At 35.1% G+C, this 22,601-nt stretch overlaps 3 protein-coding genes across 3 annotated transcripts; 2 read left to right on the forward strand and 1 right to left on the reverse strand.

Annotated features, from left to right (window-relative positions):
- Positions 1-1,512: 1,512 nt before the first annotated feature.
- LOC132610501 (uncharacterized) lies at positions 1,513-9,926 on the reverse strand. The gene is made up of 3 exons (XM_060324814.1): positions 9,607-9,926; positions 7,653-8,048; positions 1,513-2,823 (listed from the first exon to the last, which is right to left on the reverse strand). Coding segments are annotated over exons 1-3 (1,398 nt in total). The 5' UTR covers positions 9,608-9,926; the 3' UTR covers positions 1,513-1,822.
- A 4,573-nt stretch (positions 9,927-14,499) lies between these two features.
- On the forward strand, positions 14,500-17,067 carry LOC132609693 (uncharacterized). Its single transcript, XM_060323803.1, has 4 exons — positions 14,500-14,768; positions 14,885-15,112; positions 16,192-16,267; positions 16,747-17,067. The coding sequence occupies exons 1-4, from the start codon at positions 14,688-14,690 to the stop codon at positions 16,785-16,787; spliced, it is 426 nt and encodes a 141-aa protein (XP_060179786.1). The 5' UTR covers positions 14,500-14,687; the 3' UTR covers positions 16,788-17,067.
- Positions 17,068-18,112: 1,045 nt separating this feature from the next.
- On the forward strand, positions 18,113-21,030 carry LOC132609692 (late embryogenesis abundant protein D-34-like). The gene is made up of 3 exons (XM_060323802.1): positions 18,113-18,513; positions 19,724-20,017; positions 20,634-21,030. Exons 1-3 carry the CDS (start codon positions 18,115-18,117, stop codon positions 20,793-20,795), a joined length of 855 nt encoding a protein of 284 aa, XP_060179785.1. The 5' UTR covers positions 18,113-18,114; the 3' UTR covers positions 20,796-21,030.
- Positions 21,031-22,601: the final 1,571 nt, after the last annotated feature.

A 22,601-nucleotide genomic window follows, 5' to 3' on the forward strand; every position in this document is an offset into this window, starting at 1 on the left:
CCGGTCGGTCCTCTCAAGGCACCATCCCACACAGCCTGTGATCGATGCTTCTCCTGGAGTGTTAACACATCGTACACTTCTGGCCCCGGATGTACGCATACCCGTGGAAGCTCCATACCTTAGATAAAAAAAATTGAAGTCCAGATCAAGCTATTTGGAGTAACTTACTATTAAAAAAAATATATTATTCCAATTTTAGCAGAACAAATATGCACTGGCTAGATAAAACAACTTCCATACGCCTTATTTAGAAACCACTGATAGTGGACCACATTAATACCTATAAGGTATAGGCAAAATAATTGTCCACCCACTTAGACTTAGGTCTCATATAATAAAGCATTATCATGACATTTTAAGTATTTTTTTGTTTGGGCTACTGAGGCATCAATTAAGTTTCACTTTTCTGGCTATATAAATATCACAAGGTACAATGAAAAACAATTAGTTATTCAGATCTTTTATATAACAATCCACAAAAATAACAATAACATAACAACAAATTTCTTCAAAAGTGCTACTAAACAAATCGGACCTTTTATATAATAATGCTTCTAACAATCATATCTTAAGTTCAAATTAAAATAACACAACTAACACAAACATATATCTTATACGTATTAAAATAACACAAATAAAAAATAACAATTAAGATATATAAGACAAACAGATATCCTACATCTACTATAAATATACAATATTATATGAGTTAGAAAAAATACCTTAATTTAAATAGCAACAAAAGATAAAGATGAAGAAGTTGCTCCAAAAATTAGAATATAATGCAGGGTTTAAAAAGAAAATAAATGGAGGAGAAGGAAAAGGAGAAGGAGACGGAGACGAAGTTCTGTAACTTCAAAAGATGGAGGAAGAGGCGGAGGAGAAAGGAGAAAAATTAGGGCAACAATGCACAATAAGTCGTGGACAGTACCACGTTTCACAAATATATGTTGTAAAATGTGGACTGATCCACATTATACAAAGTTATACCATTAAATAATTTTTTTTTTGGTTGATCAGTCTGACATTGAAATAAAAATTTGGGGTATAACGTGGACTCCTCCACGTTATACCTGTTTTGGTATATATATTTTAGGCTACCCCTTTTAATTTATACCACGTATTTTTATACCCTTTAGGCTCCGGACTCCAATTTGTTACATGGATTAAATTGCAATGGATTTTATTCCTTGTGTTATAAGGGTTAGACAAGTGGAAACGAGAAATATTAGACGAGAACGGAAAAGGCAGTATTATAGTTGGATCCTCAATAATATTGGGAACCATCTAATAAAAATATTCATATATACTCGTTCATCACAGTTTTTCTCAAGCTAAAAGCTATCGAAGTAATATATCATACGTCACCCCCCAAAATTAAGAGGAAAATCTACATCGTCTGCCCAAGAGCTTAGAAGAAATTATATACCTGAAACCTCAGACGATGACTTTGGGTGAACAATATTAATGTTTTTGTTGTGGCATTTTAATTGCAAGTCAGTTGCCTTTCACTTTGGCTAGTAGACTACTCCTAAACATTTCTTATTAAACAGCAGAAACATCACAGTGAAAGAGTTCTACATAGGATGAAAAGAAAAGAAAAAAGAGATTACTACATAGGAAATGCAGATGCATCAAATAAAGGATCAGAGATTCTCTCTCTCTCTCTCTCTCTCTCTGGATCAGAGATTCATGAAAACTAGATAACCTACAGAAAACCCTTAGATGGCAAAGAAGGGTAGATCAAATTCCCGAGGCTTGAAAACATAAAATAACAAGAGACACAGAATCAACATGAAGGCATGTACAAGATTAAGTTCAATTAGATGGAGAACCCCCTGAGTGGAGCAAATTTGGTCAATATCTCAACTTCCTTCTCTGCCGATTTCTTTTTCTTGAGCTTCCATTCTGAGCTTTGGGAGTTAGCCACCTGAATTTCATCAACTATCTTTGGAAGATGGCCCATGACCTTTCTTTGCTTTGATTTTGCTTCAGCCATCTTCTTGTTAGTTCTGTCAGCAACCTTGGCTAATGCAGCTCGACGTGATTGCAAGACGGCAATCTTTTCATCAATTTCCTGTATAGCTGAGGAAGTAGAGATATCTTCAACCTCAAGTAGAGCTATTTTTTGCTTTGAGGCATTGTATTCATCCCTTAGCGTAGTAACACGAGTCAATTTAGCCTCGAGGTCAGCAAAGAATTTGTCAGCTTCCTTAACTACTCGCTTAGCTTCTAGAAAATCATTGCTGGCCAATGGAATTTGTTGGATTAGCTTCAGCATTGAAAGCTCTCTATCACTGAGGTCAGGTTCATTCTGAAGCTCCAAAGACAAGGTCGCAACTTCAGTAAGTTTGTCAGAGGTAAATAAGGCAGGAAAACCAATACGTAGGACATTAACAAGTTTCTTTCGAGAATCAGTCGTTTCTTTTTCTCCCTGAGAGCCAGAGATAATACTCGGACTTCCCTGAGGAGGCAAAAGCAGAATGTCATCAAGTGAACTAATATAGATATCGAAATCCTCTGGAGTTACTTGCTGGCAGGCTAGAGGAGTGATGGTTGCATTGTCATCAGACACAGGAGGACTCTCGAATGCTTCATTGTTTTCTACGGTTTCTTCCTTAATTACGAGTACATCGGTATTAGTGATGTTAGGCTGAACTTTCTTCCATAAATACCGTCCTTGCTGCTTCACATTGGACTTCCTTTTCCGTGAAGAAGTTCCTCCTCCTTCACCAGTTTTACGAGCCTTTCCAGAATTAGATGATTGACCAGTTTTACGGGCCTTTCCAGGACTAGGTGATTGAGAAATGGGCTTAGGTTCAGCTGTAGAAGAATGTGAATTGTACAAATAGAAATGTCAAGGAATAATAAATAAGCTAATATGTGCCTCAACATGTTCCACAAAAAGGGTTTACAAACATGGATATCAGAAAGCAAATATTTGTTCTGCTAATTATCGGCTACAAAATTGGAACTGAATCTTTGTGGTTAGTATCATGACAAAGTGAAGACCAAGGCTGTAAACTTCACAAAGGCTATCTTCAGTTGGTTTCTAATGTATGACTAAATACTAATATGATCTAAATATTTCTAAACGGCTTAAAAGTTTTCAAAATCAACATCTTTAACACCTATGAACAAACAGCCAGGTTACTTTTCATCATTGTTCTTATGCATTGAAGGTTTACTACCTCGTATCCTGTGGAGATAAGTTACTACATGTAGGATGGCATGCAGTACTTTGCCACCTTATAACAACGCTATTAACAGACAAAACTTGGTGGCAAAATTTATTGGTTAGAGTACATGCCAACTTGTAGTAATATAGAAAGGATAATGAAGAGGAATGGAGTTTGCCAATGTTAAAGGAATAATAATATTAAGCAACCTAAGCCAGAGCTCAGGCCATTCACATGGTATGTTGCAGGATCTGGATCCTACAATGCCTTGTTATCTTTTTAGAATGGTACCAATGAAATCTCATGATCTTTAAAGCAACCCCATGAGGTGGAAAGCAAGGGCGTAGCTAGGTGTTGATAAGAGGGTTCAATTGAATCCCCTTTGCCAGGAAAATTATACTGCCAATAGGGGAAAATGGTTTTTTTTTATATATATATATATAAATGGTGGAATCCAACCCTCAGGGGTTGGCCTGGTGGCAATTGGCTTGAGCCTTGGGGTGCTCCCTTTTAAGGTCTCAAGTTCGAAACCCACTGGGTGCAAACAATTTCTGAGGACCATCGGACTGGGTAAAACCCTGAATTACCCGTGGTGCACTTGCAGGAAACTCCTTGCCGAGGGCCTGTGCACCCCTGGGATTAGTCGGGGCTCAAAGAGCCTCGGACACCCGGTGCTTAATCAAAAAAAAATAAATGGTGGAATCCCCTTGACATTAAGTGAAGATTCTACTATAGTGGCAACGGGAGTTCAAAAATTACTTTAGACCACAAATTTAAATCCTAGGTGTGACATTCTAGTATTTTTTTAAATCAACTTCTATGTATTCTTGGCTAAGTCACTGTGTGGGCGTAGAATGAAAAATAGACTCTTAAAAATTTATGATACCTTAAGGTGTTGTGGAGAAAGGTAAGAAGGATAGAGAGAAATAGAAAAATGAAGAAGAGGGATAAAGAGGATGTTTAGGTAAGCTTATAAGCTGCTCATACTAGCACTTTTGGACTTATCTATGCAGTTGTAAACACCAAAAGTGCTTATAAGTCCAAATCAACCAAAAGCCATAAGTTGGTCACCCCTAACTTATGGTTTTACCACTTACAGGCACTTTCAGTTTGACCAAACCTTTTACAATTTTATCCTTAATATCTTTTGTACTCCAAAATCCTCTTCCTAAAACATAACTTTTAATTATCTGTCTATTCTATTTCCATCATTCGTCTTTTTTATATAGAAGTACTTTTAACTTTAGACATTTGGGAAATAGCTCAAAGGACATTAATCGAACAGAAAACAAGTGCTTATCAGTACCTTTTTACCAAACACATCAACAACTTATTTTAAGTTTCACCACTTCTATCCAAATATGTAACTGCTTACTTATAAAATGAGTTGCACCTAAAACTGTTTTTTAGCACTTGATACTTATGAGCTACTCCCTCCGTCCCAATTTATGTGACACCGTTTGACTATGCCCAAAGTTTAAGAGAAAGAGTACTTTTAAATTTGTTGTCTAAAACAAACCTTAGACATTTGTGTGGCTATAAATTATTTCAATAAGGGTAAAAGGGGAATTATAAAAGTTAAGTTCTTTCTAATTACATAAAGGTGACATTCTTTTTGGGACAAACTAAAAAGAAAAGTGTGTCACATAAATTGGGATAGAGGGAGTACTTTTAATCAACTAACTGAGACGGGCTCAAATTCTTTGTTGTTTTTTTATGACGGTGGTGTCCAGGCTAGCTTGCACGACCTTGACTATTCCATCGGATACATGCAACCTCCTACCGACACAGGTACCGAGAAACTCTGCACACTAAAAGGCTTTAGCAGATGGAAAGAAATCACTAATATTTTGCGTCCCTGCTGCGATTTGAACCTAAGACCTCATGATTCTTCACCCACTTCATTGACCACTAGGGCTACATCCTTGGGTGCTACGAAAGGATACTCTTAAGATTTTAAATCATCATTTGAAGTGCCCCAAGCAAAGTATATGATGTCCTACTTTAATGATTCATGGAAATTGGGCAGTCTATTAACTCACTCGAATTCTAATTCAAGAACTAGATTAAATAGGTGACCTGAATGAATGGAGGGGTGTAAGACCAAAAAGAGGGAAAAACAACAAGAGTAAACCTAGACAAGAAAGAATAACCAGTAGGAAAAAAACACAAGAGATGCAATCAGATCGCACAAAGAGTTAAAGACTCAAGAACATGATCAAGAGACAAGAATTAAAAGAGACACTTGACCAGGCCCTAAACTAGATGAAACTCACTAGAACATTGAATAAATAAGAGACCAAAGCAAGAACAAGCAGGCCGGAGCAGACCAAAAAAAAAAAAATAACAAGAAGAATTCAAGAACAGAGCAAGAACTAAAACAAGAATGCAAGATTAAGGATGTTGACTCCAAATTGAGCAACTAAAGGCAATGAATTGTGTAAAAACACAACACTTCCCGAAGACTGCCAATAAAGAACATAAGATATCAAAAAACAAGAAGGAAACATGATTACATAAACAGACACCGCTCACTTTTTTTTTAAAAAAAAAATAATAATAATAATTTTGAGAATGGTAACAGACAACAGACATCGCTCACTTGAATGAATAATCTGTTGAGTTCTTCCAGAAACATTAGGTTTTCTTAAATCTCACCAAGGAGAACATCGTTAATCCTCAAATACATCATATTCTACTATCTTTCATGTTTTAGAGCGACTATTTATAACGCTTTTGACTGGGCACAAAGTTTCAGATTGAAAGAAAGACTTGTGAAACTTGTGACCTCAAACAAGTCATAGACATTTGTGTGGCTACAAATCATCTCATTAAGGGTAAAATGAAAAGTTTAAAGTTTTTAACTATGAAACGGTTTCATTCTTTTTGGTACAAACTAAAAAGGAAAGTAAGCCGCATAAATAGGACAAAGGGAGTACACAACAATTGCAGTGTGTTTGGATAAGCTTATAAGATGATCAAACCATCTTATTAACATTTGTTGACTTATCTATGCATTTGTAAATACCAAAAGTTTTTATAGGCCAAAATCAATCGAAAACCATAAGTTGGTTACCTCCATCTTGTATATTTTTAACTTATAAGCACTTTTGATTCGACCAAATTTACTTTTTTATCTGATTAGTTTTTGTGATGTTTGAATATCTTTCGCAAAACAGAACTTCTAACTCCATCTCCATTCCATTTTCATTATTCGTCCTTCTCCTTGTAAAGCTATTGTGAATTTATATTTTTCGTTACTAGTTTAAGGAAAATTTTAGTCATTTTAACAAAATATTAGCACTTTTTACCAAACACATCAACTGGTTTATTATCAGCTTCATCACTTGTAACCAAGGACATAATTATCAAAATCAGCAGCAACAGATGATGCTTATCAGCTACTTTCAACACGCTAAGCCAAACGGACTCTAAGTTTATAAGCTGGTCAAATTAGCTTGTAAGACTTACATGGTTTATAAGCCCCAAAAGTGCTTTTCCAAAATCCACTAGAAGCCATAAATTGATCACCCCCAACCTATTACAACTTTGTAGGTAATGAGTACTTTTGGTTTAACTAAGAATTTTATAATTTTATCCCTAGTACTTTTTTATAATCTCAAAACACCATTTCCAAAATAAAACCATTAACTTCCTCTTCATTCCATTTCTACCTTTCATCCTTTTCCATGTAAAGATACTTCAAAATTTATATTTTTCTAAACCACTTTTAAGGGAATTTTCAAATAATTTTAACAGAAAAAGTGATTGCCATTTTTTTACCAAGCACGTATATTGCTTCTTATTAGTTGTAGCACTTCTATTCAACACATAACTGCTTATTATAAAATCAGTTTTAAACCTTAAAGGTGTTTCTTAGCACCTGATGCTTGTCAACTACTTTTAATCAGTTAAACCAAACTTGCCCCCTAGTTGAAAGCCTAAGGATGTGAAGAAGATTCCTGCTCCTACCCTCTACTAATGTGTTAAATATTACGGCCTGCTGGATATCACAATCTTCAGAGCAAAGAACTACAGGTGCATTCAAACAAGAAAGTAGCACAGAGTGACAAGAAAACTCCAGCATGAGATTAACACCAAAAGGAAACAAGTAATGTCACAGGTATGGTGCTTTGAAACAGAGCTATGACAGAACCTAATCAAATCAAATCAAGAGGGAGCTGCAAGTAAACAGTTATAACCAAGCGCAACAATAATAATGCTCTAGACATTAAGTAAGATTAGACAAAAGAATGGAACAGATGTAAAACTATTACGCTAATGTGGTTGTGACTTTTCAAGCCTAAAGCTCCTATACAGAGAACAAATGGAAAGAAAGTGAGGCCAAGAGACAGAAATGTGTAATCATAGAAAGAGAGTTTATCTATCTCTTAAGTCTTAACAGTAAATTATATCTCAGAAAAGCCTAAAAATACATGAAGTGTCAGATATTTGCATAGTTCTCCTACTAACCTTTGCCCTCGGGTGACGTGAAAAAAGCGTTGAAATCAGCTGGAACTTCCCAAACGAATGATGAGAAAAAAGCATCGATATCAGCTTCAGGGAAGTTTGTTTTGATATAGGTTTGAAGAGATAGCTTACTCAAAAACCACATTTTCTTCCTTGGGTTTTCTTGAAGCCTTGTTGGAGCAATTAAGTACCTATCTTGAAAGTGTCCTGAGGCTTTGACTCTTCTCCCGACTTTCCAAGTCCAAATATCACCTGGATTTGGCCAATCTACAGGAGCATAAGGTAACCCTTCTCCTGACTCCAATAATGCAACAGGCCTTAGTTGAAAACCATCCGTTTCTTTTGGAGTCATGCAGACATTGTTTGTCTCAGATGTGCTAATCTTCTCGCCATCTTCCACTATGAACATGATAAAGATACTGAATTAATTTTATTTTTTTATGAGTATGATACACTAAGATCTATATATAAAACATGACTTAGAAAGTGCTTTGAACTATTTGATGCATAATGAGGTGCTGGATTATCAAATTCATGCACTTCCTTCTGTGTAACTTGAAAGAAATGCACAACACAGATTATGTTCAAGAATCCTGATATGGAAACTGGAGAACTATCTATGCTGAAGAAATACAGTAAAGTGAATATCGCGGACTATCTCCCGTTATTCTAATACAATGTATTGCTAATTGTAAATTAAAAAAAACTGGCAATCAAGAAGCCAGCCAAGAGAAAAGAACCACGATTATGAAAAGAACTATTAGTTTTATTCTTATAATTGATAGTAAAAGCCAGAATACACTGCACTACAGCTATGAGAGAACCAAACGAAGTTCATCCATTGTTTAAAAAAGATAGACAAAAATCAAGAGACCTGCAAAATTTGAATGTTGTACACAAGTGAGAGACTAGAGATTTGAAACAGAAAATATAAAACCAAACAGTACCCATTTTCTCCCTAATTAGCACCTTAAAGGCAGATCAATTAACAGTATTATTCATCACATTGTGCATTTAGATTTGTGCAAAAGGTGCCAAAATATGTGTACTCTTTCCAAATTAATAGTCTTGTTTTACTTTCTGATAGTAAAACTTAAACATCTTATCTTTAATCAAAGAAACATTTCTGTGCCACAATTTTGCACACTTATATAGTATATGTAGCTTCTAGATATTTAAGCATTGTTTCAAAAGATCAAAAAAAATTTGTCTCAATTTAAAATTAGTCAGACTACCCATAAACATCCAAGACATCAGACAACTCACAACAGTACATTCAATGTGGAAAAAGGGCGTGTAAACTGTGCGTTAGATGGTTTGCAACATGACCAAAAATGAAAGATTTTTTTTTTTTTAGACAATGGTGGCCGGATCGGCTTATGTGCACCTAGATTATTCCACTCGTACTGCTACCTCCTACCAACACACGTACCGGGTAAGTCTGCACATCAAAGCTTAGACAGATAAGAAGAAATCACCTACTCACTCCGTCCACTATACTAAAAACATATGTCCACTTTTACTTATCCAGTTTGGAAAATCAAGAGATAATTTACCGTTTTATAGCTATTTTACCCTTATTATTAAGTACCGGTAGTTATTTCCATTTCATTTCCGAATGAGTGAGATAATAATTAGGGGTGATATAGAAAAGTGCTCTACTCAAAAGCAATAAATCTCCTTTACAATGCATGAGCACATTACCAAGCCACTACCTTTTATTCCTAAATTTTGATCCTAACTCCATGTCCTTTTTCTTTCACCTTATAAAGAGCAAAAAATATTTCATTTTTTTAGCCCATTTCTCTAATCCTTGTTGAAATCAAAAGAAGACAAAAATGATCCTTAAATTTACCTGGAAATAAACATGCATTGAACCTGTAGTGGTATCAGAATGGCTAAAAGCAAGTTTTTTTTTTTTTAAAAAAAAAAAAAAAAAAAGAGAAATGAAACTTACTGTTGAGAGTGAGAACTTTAGGCCAAATCGAAGGAAACCCACAATGTTTTTTTTTTTTGTTTGCTGTTGCAGCTGAGAGAGATGAAGAGAAAGAATTGAGAAGAGATGATCAAGATTAAGAGGTTAATAAAGCTGGAATTTTGATGTATAGTACTCTGATGAACTTGAATAAAGCTGGAATTTTGATGTATAGTACTCTGATGAACTTGGTCAGAGTGTCAGTGATTAGTGATAAAAGTGCTATTTAATGATCCACGGACTACATTGGGTTTTAGAGAATTTCATAAACCCAAGAAATGAAATAGGGTAAGAAAAATGTGCAAGTCTTACTTAATGGAGTGTAATTAGTTCCTTCCTCCATAATAGGTGTTCACTTAATTTATTTATTTATTTTAATTTAAAATAATTTTATTTTTTAAAATTTACTCTAGTGAAAAGTGATCAGATTTTAATGCCTTAAGTTAATAGTGATATGCAAATTTTAATTTAGGATAATTTAGTTGAAATACTTAATTTTTTTCTAAAAGTTAATTTTTCTTAAAGAATATGTTAAAGGCTAAATGAACACTTATTTTGGATCGGAAAGAGTACTTTAACTCACTTCATTTATGTGACGGGCCCACATTTTCATTTTAGTTCTCAAAAGAATAACTTTTGTATAACTTATACTATAAAGTTATACAACTTTGATCATTAAAGTTATATAACTTTCTAAATTTAGAAAAAGTATATTCAAACTCGTCCTTTTAATTTTACTGCTATGCCTTTGTAGTTACATAATATTTTGGCATACTTAAAAGTTTTAATAATTATACAAATATTATGAATTGCGATTAAAAAAAAAATTCTACCACATAAATTAAAATGAGGAAGAGTGAAATTCATTAGCTGAGATACTTAAATAAGGAAATATGATCATAAATCTTGCAAATGAAATTAATTAAGGTGAAATTTGTTTACTTTCATTCATTATATTGGCCAAAAAGGATTCTTTTTCCAAAGCAAACAATATTCCATTATCTTTTTGGCACGTACAAAAGTAGCCATATCTTTTTGGCACGTACAAAAGTAGCCATATGACAATACAACAGCAGACCTAACTAGGAGTATGTTTTCAAGATACAAAATAGCAAATAGAGCTACATTCCCAAATGTCTTTATATACAGCATCAACTTCAAGTAACCACTGGGTTGTTTTGTAATTAGTTTTCATTTTCCAATAATGAAATCTATGGCTTTTTCTATAGTTTATCCCCTACACTTCTTTCTAGATTTACATAATTTTAAGGATGAGTTTCACGCGCTCGGACATGTCACGCCCTGAATCATGGCCTGGGCGTAACACGGTACTCGGTGCCTGACTGCATGTGACCGAGTGAACCACATGGCTTGCTGAATTATCATGAGGCATACATGAGCGGAAATATAACGTGAAGTGCATGATGAGCTTTTATAAAACATAGTAAGTCATAATATTAAACATAAGTACTTGATTAAGTCATGAATGCGGGCAATATCATAAATGAGTCAAACCGCCTAACGAACTCTGGAAGTCTAACATGACACTTGTCTTGTCTATGAAACCTCTAACATGAGTCTGAAACACGTAACAAACTTGCTGGGACAAGGCCCCCAGCATACCTTTAGATGCAAAACTAAATAAAGAAAGACAATGCCGAAATCCCGAATGAGATGGGGCTCACCAATAAGCTGGTACGTGCAGATCCTAATGAGCAGAGGCGTCGTCCTGTAAATCCGTACCTGCATCGTGAAATGCAGGCCCCCGGGCAATAAAAGGGGACGTCAACACATTGAAGGTACTGGTATGTAAAGCAACTGAAAGAAATAACATGGGACATGGAATAACATGATAAGAACTGAAACTGAAAACCTGGACATGAACATGAGCATGAGCATGGGTACATATATATATATATATATATATATATATATATATAATATAAGTAAAACATGATAAGTAGGGAGATCATTTCATAAACCGACAACATGATATCACCACGTAGATACGTGGAGTCTGGTACCTCGCCGGACCAGCAGAGCCCCCATACCTTGCCAGGGTATAAGGTGGTAACGTGCCTGATGGATCCATTCAGTGTCAAATTAAGGAAATCGTCCTAATTGGGCGGAGTGATCCTTGTCCTACGGTGGCTACGTAATTTCAGGCTATCTAAGCCTTCTTGGTAATTCGTGCAACTCCAAAAAACACGAACATGATATAATTGGCTAAGAAGCCCATGATTTTCGTGAATTAACTTGTAATTATCTTGTAATCATAATTTCACGAAATAACTTGTAAACATGGTTTCATGAAATAACTTGTAAACATGGTTTCATGAAATAACTTGTATTTAGTATGTATGTATCTTGAGTCATGGCATGAAGATAGTTATATAATACAATTGCATGAAAACTTGTAGACATGTAGGATATTCATGAAATAAGCATTTTTATTTAAAAACATGCATGCAAGAACCCATGAAATACAAGATATGGGTTTTCGTGGATTACAGACGGATTCTCAATAATTATAAAGAAATATTAAGAACTCAATGATGGAATTATAATAATTCATACATAATATAATCATGGACATGGACCTAGGGTTATCATGAGCATGGTATAGAAACCCTAGTTTTAATATAGAGAGTCATAATTTATGGATTATGAGGCGTGGGGAAGAACAATGATGTTCCCACGTAGATAGTAACTCTACATACCTGGTAATGCTCCAAACTTGAATCAAAGACTTTAACTTTGAAAAAGATTTCCAAAATCTTGAATCTTGAACCTTGAGATGGGTTTTCTTGAAAACCCTAAGTTAGGAATGATGATTTCTTATTTAGATTACAAGGATATTTATATTAGAATTGACTTGGAATGATTCGAATAGGCTTACCTTGGTGTTCTTGATGATGGGAGAGAATAGAAGGTCGTTCTAGGGCTTGGGGGTGTGAAGAATGAAGTGAAAATCCCTTAAAACGAAGTTTTAAAATTGCTGTCGGACCCATTTTACGCCCTATTTTACGACCCATAAAAGTTTTACGGACCGTATATCCCACCGTAAATCAATCACAGTGATTTGGGCTTTCTGGGCCAATTTTACGGCCTAAATCTATGGCCCGTATAATTTTCACGGCCCGTAGATTCCACCGTAAATCGACAGAATACTGTTTTAGTAAAACGGGCATAAATTTTTGTACAGATGTTTGTTTTACCTTCATAATATACCGTTGGAAAGGTATTTCAAAGATCTACAACTTTCAAGAAGTAAATTTTCCCCAATTCCTTACAGATGTTTCCGTATACTCATTTTAATTGAGACATGGTGCAAACTCACTTGAAAACACGCTCCGTAGGGTAGCTTCCGACTTTCCTTTGCTCAAGGACTCTTCTCATGTCTTGATTGGGTTTCAAACACCATTTATACACTACTCAAATTGGGTTCATTATACCCCCGTCTTATGAGTCAAATCTTAGCCCGAATGCCCGAGGTGTTACAGGACAATATTAACAAAACTGGCTCGGGCAATATTTACAAAAATGATCTTAAATGTGGATGGTCTTGAACTTTGACCACACCTGTTTCAGAGGCAAAACTCCAAATATAAAAAGTTTTGACTTTTATTCTTGAAGGTTTACACAAGGGACAAGTCAAAGTTAAAACTTCAAGACCACCAATTTACTTGAAGACCACCAATTTGTAAGGTTATCGAGTGTAACCTCACCAGTAGTCATAAAATTTTGGCGACCCAAAACAAAACAAAAAAACATTGTTTAACCGCATAATAAGAGATACTAAAATTTACCTTTTCATTAAAAGAAAACGATATACTTGTAATGCACAAATATGTTTCTATGATATGTTGGGGTTTTATAAATGAGTGTGAATGGAAAATAAACCATTGTACCTTTTCACGCCTCTTCACTCATTTACTTTGTATGCTATAAATATTGATCTTTTTTCAAAATTTTTCCTGACGAAAAATTCTGCAATCTCTCTTCTTTCTGCACAGATAGTAAAATTCTCAGTGCGATTCGACTGATTCCTTATGTTCTTTGCACACCGGCGTTTGAGGTACCCGCTACATCAGTGACAATAATTCGTTCTATCATGAGAGAAAATAATATGTAACCTTGGGTACTTAAGCAATTAAGTTCCTTAAGGACACATTGTAAGTTCAGTTGTCTCGAATTTGTTCATTGCTATTTCTTCTTTCTGATTACTTGGTTTTTGTTTTTAAAATATATTTTTTGAATACAAAAAAACAACCATCAACATTCTACGGTAGTGGACAGGCCTCTATAAGTAAGAGCTGGAGGTGTCACTCGACGCCAGTTTCCATGAATAATATATTCCATGCATGGATATCATGAATATAAATGACACTCCCTAAAAAGAATAAGAATAAAGCATAAGCACTGCCATTTGGTATGGGAAGTAAAATTAAAAAATAAATAAAAAATAATCATATAGTTCCAGACCCAAACAAATTGTAATTGGACGATACTAATGATACAAAGTTTAGCATATGTCACGAAGAAATTGCACGGTTAGACCTTTAAATTGACTGGTCTTTAATTGTTGTTCTTTAAAATAGAACTCTAAGTTTAGCATATGTCACGAAGAAATTGCACGGCTAGACCTTTAAATTGACTGGTCTTTAATTGTTGTTCTTTAAAATAGAACTCTAACGGGAGATAAAATTCTTTAAAAGATTCGGCATAACTCGTAAAATATTATAATACGAAAATAAAAATTTATAATCCACGAAAAAATTAGTTATCTTGAGAGGTAAAAATTAAAAACCAGCAAAAAATAGGGACAAAAGTGCAAATGACCCATATGCCACAGATGATCAAATGATAATCCAAGTTCCACTTCAAATCAAAATTAAAGAGGCAGCTTGATAGAAGCCAAATGTTCCAGTTATTTCCATCAACCCACCAAAATGACGACCTATTAGTTGATTAAGCAAAGCGCATAAGTACGGAAGTACCCATCGAGAATACACTCCAACACCAACGTAATAGAATTCTCCAACACCAACGTAGTAGAAAAAATGGCAGCACAAGGAACATGCCTTAATCATGTCTCCCGAGAATCCTCTGATATCAAACGTCTCGCCCAATTTTACATTGAGGTTGTAATTTTTCTGTTTAATAAAGACAAAATTAACAAAAATTTAAGACGTAGTAGTTAATTAATTTTTTTTTTTTTTTTTGATGAAAATGGGTTGTGGGTGTTTTTTTTTGGCAGATATTTGGGTTTGAGAAAGTTGAAGCACCAAGATTTGAATTTGATGTGATATGGTTGAAACTGGCACCATCTTTCTATCTTCACCTTATTGAGAGGGACCCAAATACGAAGCTTCCAGAAGGTCCATGGAGTGCCACGTCAGCCGTTGCTGACCCGAAGAATCTGCCCAGAGGTCACCATGTCTGCTTCTCCGTCTCCAATTTCGATTCTTTTGTTCAGACCCTCAAGGTTTAATTAATTCTCTATTTCCCCCCTAATTAATTGTTGAGTATTAGATTTTTCCTGTTTCTTGATGATTATGTGAAAATGTGGATGTCAAAGTTATGGTATCATCCTTAATTTGATGGGTTTTTTTATTCCTTTTCTTTTTTCTTTTACCCTTATGGATGATGTTAGTTCTTGTAGTGGAAATTTGAAAATAAGATTGTGTAAATGAGGTTCCTTTGAATGAGATATGTGAAGGGCCATATAGGAAGATGTGTTGATTAATTAAAATGTTGCTTCTTTGAGGTTTACCAAGGGGATTGGAGTTGTTCTACTTACTATTGAATCAAGTCTTTCTTGTTTTATTTGTTGGGAGTATTTAAAAGAAATGCATTAGGTTCTTCTTTACTGTGAGCTGAGGTGTAGCAATTGAAAATGTTGAATTGGTATTACAGGCAACAGTGTGTTAAGAGCATGAATCGTAGTTTTAGACTAGTGTGTTAAGACCAGTGTGTTAAAAGTTGAATTGGTATTACAGGCAATAATGTCATGTGCTGATAGCTAATTTTCTGTTTGCTTAGCTATAGCTGTAGTAGTGTTAGATAATGTTAATGAGAGCATGAATCGTAGACCAGTGTCTAGTGTCCAAGAACTTTTTTAATACTGGAGTTTATAAGGGTCAATATCAAAAACATAACTTAATGTTGGATTACCCAAGATCAAAGGCATGCCCATTGACAGAGCTACGGCCGTATTTGTTCTAGATAATGTTATCACGAGCGTGCAGTATCTAATGTTCAAGAATTTCTTTAGTGATGAAGTAAGGGTCAATATCAAAAACTAAACTTGATATGGATTTGCCAAGATTAAAGGCATATCCATTGACAGAGCTATAGCTGTATTTGTTTAAGATAATGTTAACACAAGCATGAATTAATGAAACTTTATAAGGATAACTATAAAAACCAAAACTTGATATGGATTTGCCAAGATCAGATGCATTTGCTAGTTGTTACATTAGACTCGTTTCTTTCTTGATTTTGAGTTATCCATGACTAATGGATCTAGCCCATCACTGCTTTTCTCTTAACTTTGCCATTTAGGAGAAAGGAATTGAAGTTCACGAGAGGACCCAACCGGATGGAAAGACCAAACAACTCTTCTTCTTTGATCCAGATGGTGAGATTTTCCTTTTATTTATATATGCTAATAGCACACTGCTTCCAAGGTAATAGTGCTTTTAAGTGTATGAAATTGGATGACTATCTACTCAACCTCAGAGAAGAAAAAACATGAAAAATGGTGTTCTTTATACTCCTTTGAGTCTCTTAACCTGATGTCCGTGCTAGTCTATCAGATTCTTCGCAGCTCTGCCCCTGATTAGGTGAATTTTTTGAAGTTGAACTAGCAAAGGTTTGAGGGACTTGAGACTTAGCTCACAAGTCCAAGTCCTGCCCCATGTGAATTAATCCTAGTATTTAAGTGGAGAAGGTAGAGGGCCGGTCCATTATCCCCGAGCTTTAAAGATTGCAGTTGGTCCTAAGAGTTTGCCCCAAACGGATTTCTTGGTCATCAAATTTTTAGTTTTTTTCTTTGAGATTGGTAAATTACCTGTAGCCGGAGTTTCAATTCAGTAATATGTGGTTCTCAATCTGCAGGAAATGGTTTGGAGGTGAGCAGTGCGGCTCCTCTCTCCTGAACAGTGACCAAACACTTGGTCTCGTGTACTTTGTAGCCATAAGTTTTAGAGTACAATAAACCCACAGGCCATAGGAAACATTAGCTCGGATGATGACCTTGTGTAAATTTGCCTATTGGTATGAAAATACTTGTGTTTACTTATGCTTTCTCTTTGCAATTGCCTCCAAGAAGCTTGTACTCTGATTGTAGCCAGTGCAAAATGACTCCAAATTGATAGCGTAAGGAATGTATGTATGTAGATCGATCTCTCAATAAGACAATACCAGTGGAGTAAGTCAGTACTTAGTAATAATAGCTACTGAGAGAGATTTATGCTGTAGTTCAATAGCCATGATTGTCTTGTTAACCTTATCAACAAGAAACTGATAGATATTAGCAGTGATTAGTGATTACTGATTACTAAGAAATTTGACAGAAGCTGAAAAATTGAATTCTGCTTTGGCTTTTCTGTCCAATGCTGGAAGTTCATATAACTTTTGTGATTAGCTGCAACATCCACAACCATATACTCCTAAGACGTATTGAAATGATAAACTAGTTTAAAATTACTTACCCGATCGTCAAAAATAGTTTTTATAGTTAGACTTATCTGTTTCAAGTCGCGTAACAAAAATGAATTGACAAAGATGAAGCAAAAATGAAGTCGTGTAAAGAAATGAATTGACCAATATGAAGCAAGATTGCGCATCTTTCTCGGCTATGATCACTGATCATGTGTACTATATGTCATCAGAGTTTATATCTGATAGGTTTATCGGCTTGCGTGATATTATAACTCAATTCATAAAATTAACAAGAAAAAATAAATGATAGCAAATGTTTGCTCCCTCCCATAATTAGTTAAAGAGAGCTGGCATAAAAATGCAAAAATAGATGTATACCATCGAGTTATTCCTTTGTTGTTAATCATTTTACTTGATTTAAGATAAAAAGAGTTTCAGACTTGCTTATATAGCAAAATTAATTACGTGAACTAACAATTAAGGTCTCGTTCAAAGTTGTAATCCTGATTATAACCATCAATCTGATTTTTTTAATAACCAGTTAGTAATGAAGACTGCTAATAATCGAAGCTAAACACGATTTCTTAGTGACGTAACATTCTCATACTCCAGTTTAGTACTCACCAAGTACACTTCCCAGTAAGTTATCTTGACTATTCAAGAACATTCGAAGTCACAAATATTAGTCACCGTTCCTGCTTACAAAGTCCGCCACGTTTGCACAGAATTGCAACGTGTCACCCATTGACTTACTCGAGCAACTCCAACTCAAAAAACGCCTGCCAACTGAAGAAAATTATCGAAATATATGAACCCCTTAGCATGAAAGAAATTGTAAAGCATACACACATACACATCGACAAACTGCAAAGCATCAAAAATACAAGAAAGATGAGTCAAGGACAACCTCAAAGGCCTGAAACGGAGCATCAGCAAGAGCCCATAAAATACGGAGATGTTTTTAATGTAACAGGGGAGTTAGCTGATCAGCCAATTGCACCACAATATGCAGCCATCATGCAGAGTGCTGAGACCATGGTGTTTGGTCAGACCCAAAAGGGTGGTCCAGCTTCTGTCATGCAGGCTGCTGCTACCAAAAACGAAAGAACTGGGCTTGTTAGTCATGAGGCTACCACTCAGGTTGCTGGTGATGAAGGTGTTACTGTAGCTGAAACCAAAGTACCTGGTAGACGTATAATTACAGAATCAGTTGCTGGACAGGTATATAAGTACTCTTCGATTTCAAATTTCTCGTTGTTCCTAGTGACAAGTTGTTATTTGATTATAAAAATGTTGTGACTTGTTTACATAGGATCTAATGATTTTGTTCTGGCGTCTAAAGATGTGATGATTTGTTTACATAGGACTATAAGTGCTAAGGATTTTGTTAGTATGTGTTTAATGTTTAATCAAATACACTAGTCACCAAATTTAGTTAAGGTTAAGTGACTACAATCTTTAACAGACGTTTGAACAGGAGTCTGGTTGAGATTTGAAAAATAAATAAATTGTAGGATCTGAAGTTGCAATCGAAAAGGGTATTTGGAGGTTGAAATGGTGTTTGAACATGAAATACAGACGGAAAAAAGTCGAAAAACTCTTGCAACCTATTTTTGAAAATTCAAGTTCTGTTTTATGTTTTAAGCTATTGGAATAATGAGCAAATTTGATAAACATAGCAAGTATTTAAAATGTGTTAAACATAACATGTAATCTTCAAATGATATTTCAAATATTTGGAATCTTATCTGTGGTCAAATGATTGATTTGATCAATAATTTCGTAGACATGACCTGCAGAAAATGTTTGTCACTCTGAAAATTGAAATATTGCCACCTTCCTTGCCCCTTATTATTTAAGTTTGTTTTTCTAAGAGTTCATGATGTACTAAGATAAAAGACCCCAGATACAAGCTCGAGGGGAGGGGGCTGAAGGAGTAACTGGGGAGTTTAGCTGTCCTCCACTTTCACCAACTCTAGTCACATATGGCAATCTTGATATGCGTGATCCCTGCAAAGGGAACGTTGGCACTGTTGTAATGTCACATCGTTTGTACTCTAGGGAGAAAAGTCTTATTTTGAATTGTATAAAGATAGCTTAGGGAGGAGGGAAGAGCATCTTATCCTTGAGACTTGTAACTCTAACTATTTTTCTCTCTCAATCCCAAGCTCAAGAACACAATATTGCTTTGAATAATATTGATTTCCATTATTACTGTATTACTGAGTCCCCATAGCTTTACAAATCAAACGCACACCTTGGACTTTTAAGGATCGGATACAGCCCACACTTGTCTTTAAAATCTATAAAAAATTTATAACTTTAATTGATATTCCCGAAACCCGTTTTTGCCGGAAAACAAAATATATTAAGCAGTTTGTATATTATTATAAACCTAAAATAAATACTCATGTATTTGAGATTATTGCAGGTATTGGGGCAATATGTTGAGCCCGTTCCAGTAACAGCAGCAGGAGTAGGAGGAATAGATGTGGAGGAAGCACCCATAACAATAGGAGAAGCTCTAGCAGCAACAGCGCACACAGCAGGAGAGAAACCGGTGGAGCAAAGCGATGCAGCCGCTATACAAGCAGCTGAAGTTAGAGCCACCGGTTCTAGTGTTATTATCCCCGGAGGATTAGCGGCCACAGCTCAGTCCGCAGCCTCAGCTAATGAGGGGTTGGCTCAAGATGTGGATAAAATCAAACTAAACGATGTCTTGACTGTAAGATTCAAACACTTTGGCCATTTGTCTTAGTTTGCTAACCACAAATCATCTTTGGGAGATTCTTTGAATTATAAAATAAACTAAAAGAGTACATGTATCAAAAATGTCATTTGAATTTTGTGATTTTGATTTTAAATGTATCGGCTGAGATTTGGAAACGGAGAATTCTTTATAAAAATTACTCCTATATTTGAATTTTGTTATTTTAAACATACAGCTGAGATTTTGAAACGGAAGTACATTATAAAAATTACTCCTACATCGCTAGCCGCAGTTTTAAACTCTAGTGAGATTATGTCTTAAATTTTATGTGTGCGAACAGTAAGATCTTCATGTCCTACTTACCCTCATATTTGTAAGGACTGATGATTGTAGTAGGTCGACTTTCAATCAAAAATAAAAATTGATCTATATAATTTTTGACAATTCTCCTAGGAGTAATTTTTTTGACGGTTGTAAGAGCAGAACATGGACGAACGTTTCACATCGCCAACCTTAATCAACAAGTGCTAGTTAATTACATAACTTGTTTGTGATTAAGGTGTAGTTTCTAAATTATTTGATTGATAATTGATGGTTTTTTTGTTTTTAATTTGTTGTGAATTAATCATAGGGTGCCAAGGCTAAATTACCAGCTGATAAGGCAGCGACAAGGCAAGACGCAGAAGGGGTGATGAAAGCTGAGCTTAGGAATAATCCAAGCCTGACAACTTATCCTGGTGGAGTAGCTGCGTCTGTGGCTGCAGCTGCAAGACTAAATGAAAGAGATTCATAGTTAAGCTTTCCTCATGCAAGTATAATATTAAATCACTAGGTAAACTAAGTCGAATGTAGTCTCCCTCCCTTTTTTTTTTTTTTGGTGGGGGTAAATCCTTTTCTTGTTTTGGTCCTTTTCTATAAGTAGTAGTTAGGCTGTGTAAGTAAAAGTTATCTACTTTTTGTTAAATTACGCTAGCTGCTCGTGTATATGTATCCTGGATAAAGAATGGAAGTGTCTTTTTTCCAAGTTACAGTACTATTTCACTCAGTTTTAATCAACTTTCATATTGCTGCTTTGATCATAACAACCAGAAGGCTTTCCTTAATTTTGAAATAATTCATTCAATCAAACAATAGTATTATTAGCGTTTATCAGACATATATATGTGGTGATCGTATGTTTTGAAACCATTGCCTGATGAAGAGATCTCAAGCAGCACATTAATTACAATATATAATAAAGATTGTTTTGAATCTAAATAACATGAAATAAATTATACAAGAATAATACGAAACACGCGCAGTAACATAGTAACGTCACGAAATAATGAATAATTAGTATTGTCCAATTGTTTTCATCGTTGAGCCTTGGGTCAAATTGATTGTAGTCTCCATCTTTAAATGCATCATCTTAGTTAATGCCATACATTCGATATAAAAAAAACAACAGAAAAGGGCCAAAATTACCCCTGAACTTTCATAAATAGTTTATTTATACCCTTCGTTATATTATTGGGCCAATTGTGCCCTTACTATTATACTATGGGTCAAATATACCCCTGGACTTTCGAAAATAGTTTATTTATACCCTTCCTTATACTATTGGGTCAATTATGCCCTTACCGTTATACTATGGGCCAAATATACTCTTGAGTTACACAGTCTGTCACGTGTCACAATCACAATGGCCCAACCCACTTTCTCCTAGAATTACACCCAGATTAAATTAATCACCGGATTTGACCCGTCACTTTATTTCACCCAACCCGTTTTGTTTATTTCAAACCCAAACAAAGTACTCGTACCTATTTTGTTTATTGCATTACAGGTATCGTTTCTATAAAACATGGTAGTATACAAAATGAAAACTCAAATAAAAAGTTTCACCACGTTAATAGGATCGTTACAGTAACAAAAACAAATTTATCCTTTCTTCATAGAAATGAAAACAATGCAAAGAACTCAGGCAGAGGAGAAGAGAAAAGAAACAGAAAAATCATTCTATTCCAGGAAATCCATCATGGAATAGTCGAGCCTGTTCCTCTCGACTTAATTCATCAATGGACCACCAACCAAGTGGCCTGCTTATTGAAAATATCAACACACGCTAGCCATCACTTAATTGCAGTTTCATGAATCACCATTCATGTGACAGTTAAAACCAAAAAGTCATCGTGTTGTCCATAATTTTATGATCCTTCATTTTGGGTTTTCATTTACCATGTTTTACAGAAACGAAACCTGTAATGAAATAGACAAAACGGGTACGGGTACTTTATTTGGGTTTGAAATAAAGAAAACGGGTTGGGTGAAATAAAACGATGGGTCGGATCCGGTGATTAATTTAATCTGGGTGTAATTATAGGGGGAAATGGGTTGGGTCATTTTGATTGTGACACATGGCAGACCATGTAACTTAAGGGTATATTTGACCCATAGTATAATGATAAGGGCACAATTGGCCCAATAGTATAACAAAGGGTATAAATAAACTATTTCCGAAAGTTAAGGGGTGTATTTGGCCCATAGTATAACGATCAGGGCACAATTGGCCCAATAGTATAACGAAGGGTATAAATAAACTATTTCCGAAAGTTCAGGG

The sequence above is a fragment of the Lycium barbarum genome, chromosome 9 (genome assembly GCF_019175385.1).
Source record: "Lycium barbarum isolate Lr01 chromosome 9, ASM1917538v2, whole genome shotgun sequence".
Lineage (NCBI taxonomy): Eukaryota > Viridiplantae > Streptophyta > Magnoliopsida > Solanales > Solanaceae > Lycium > Lycium barbarum.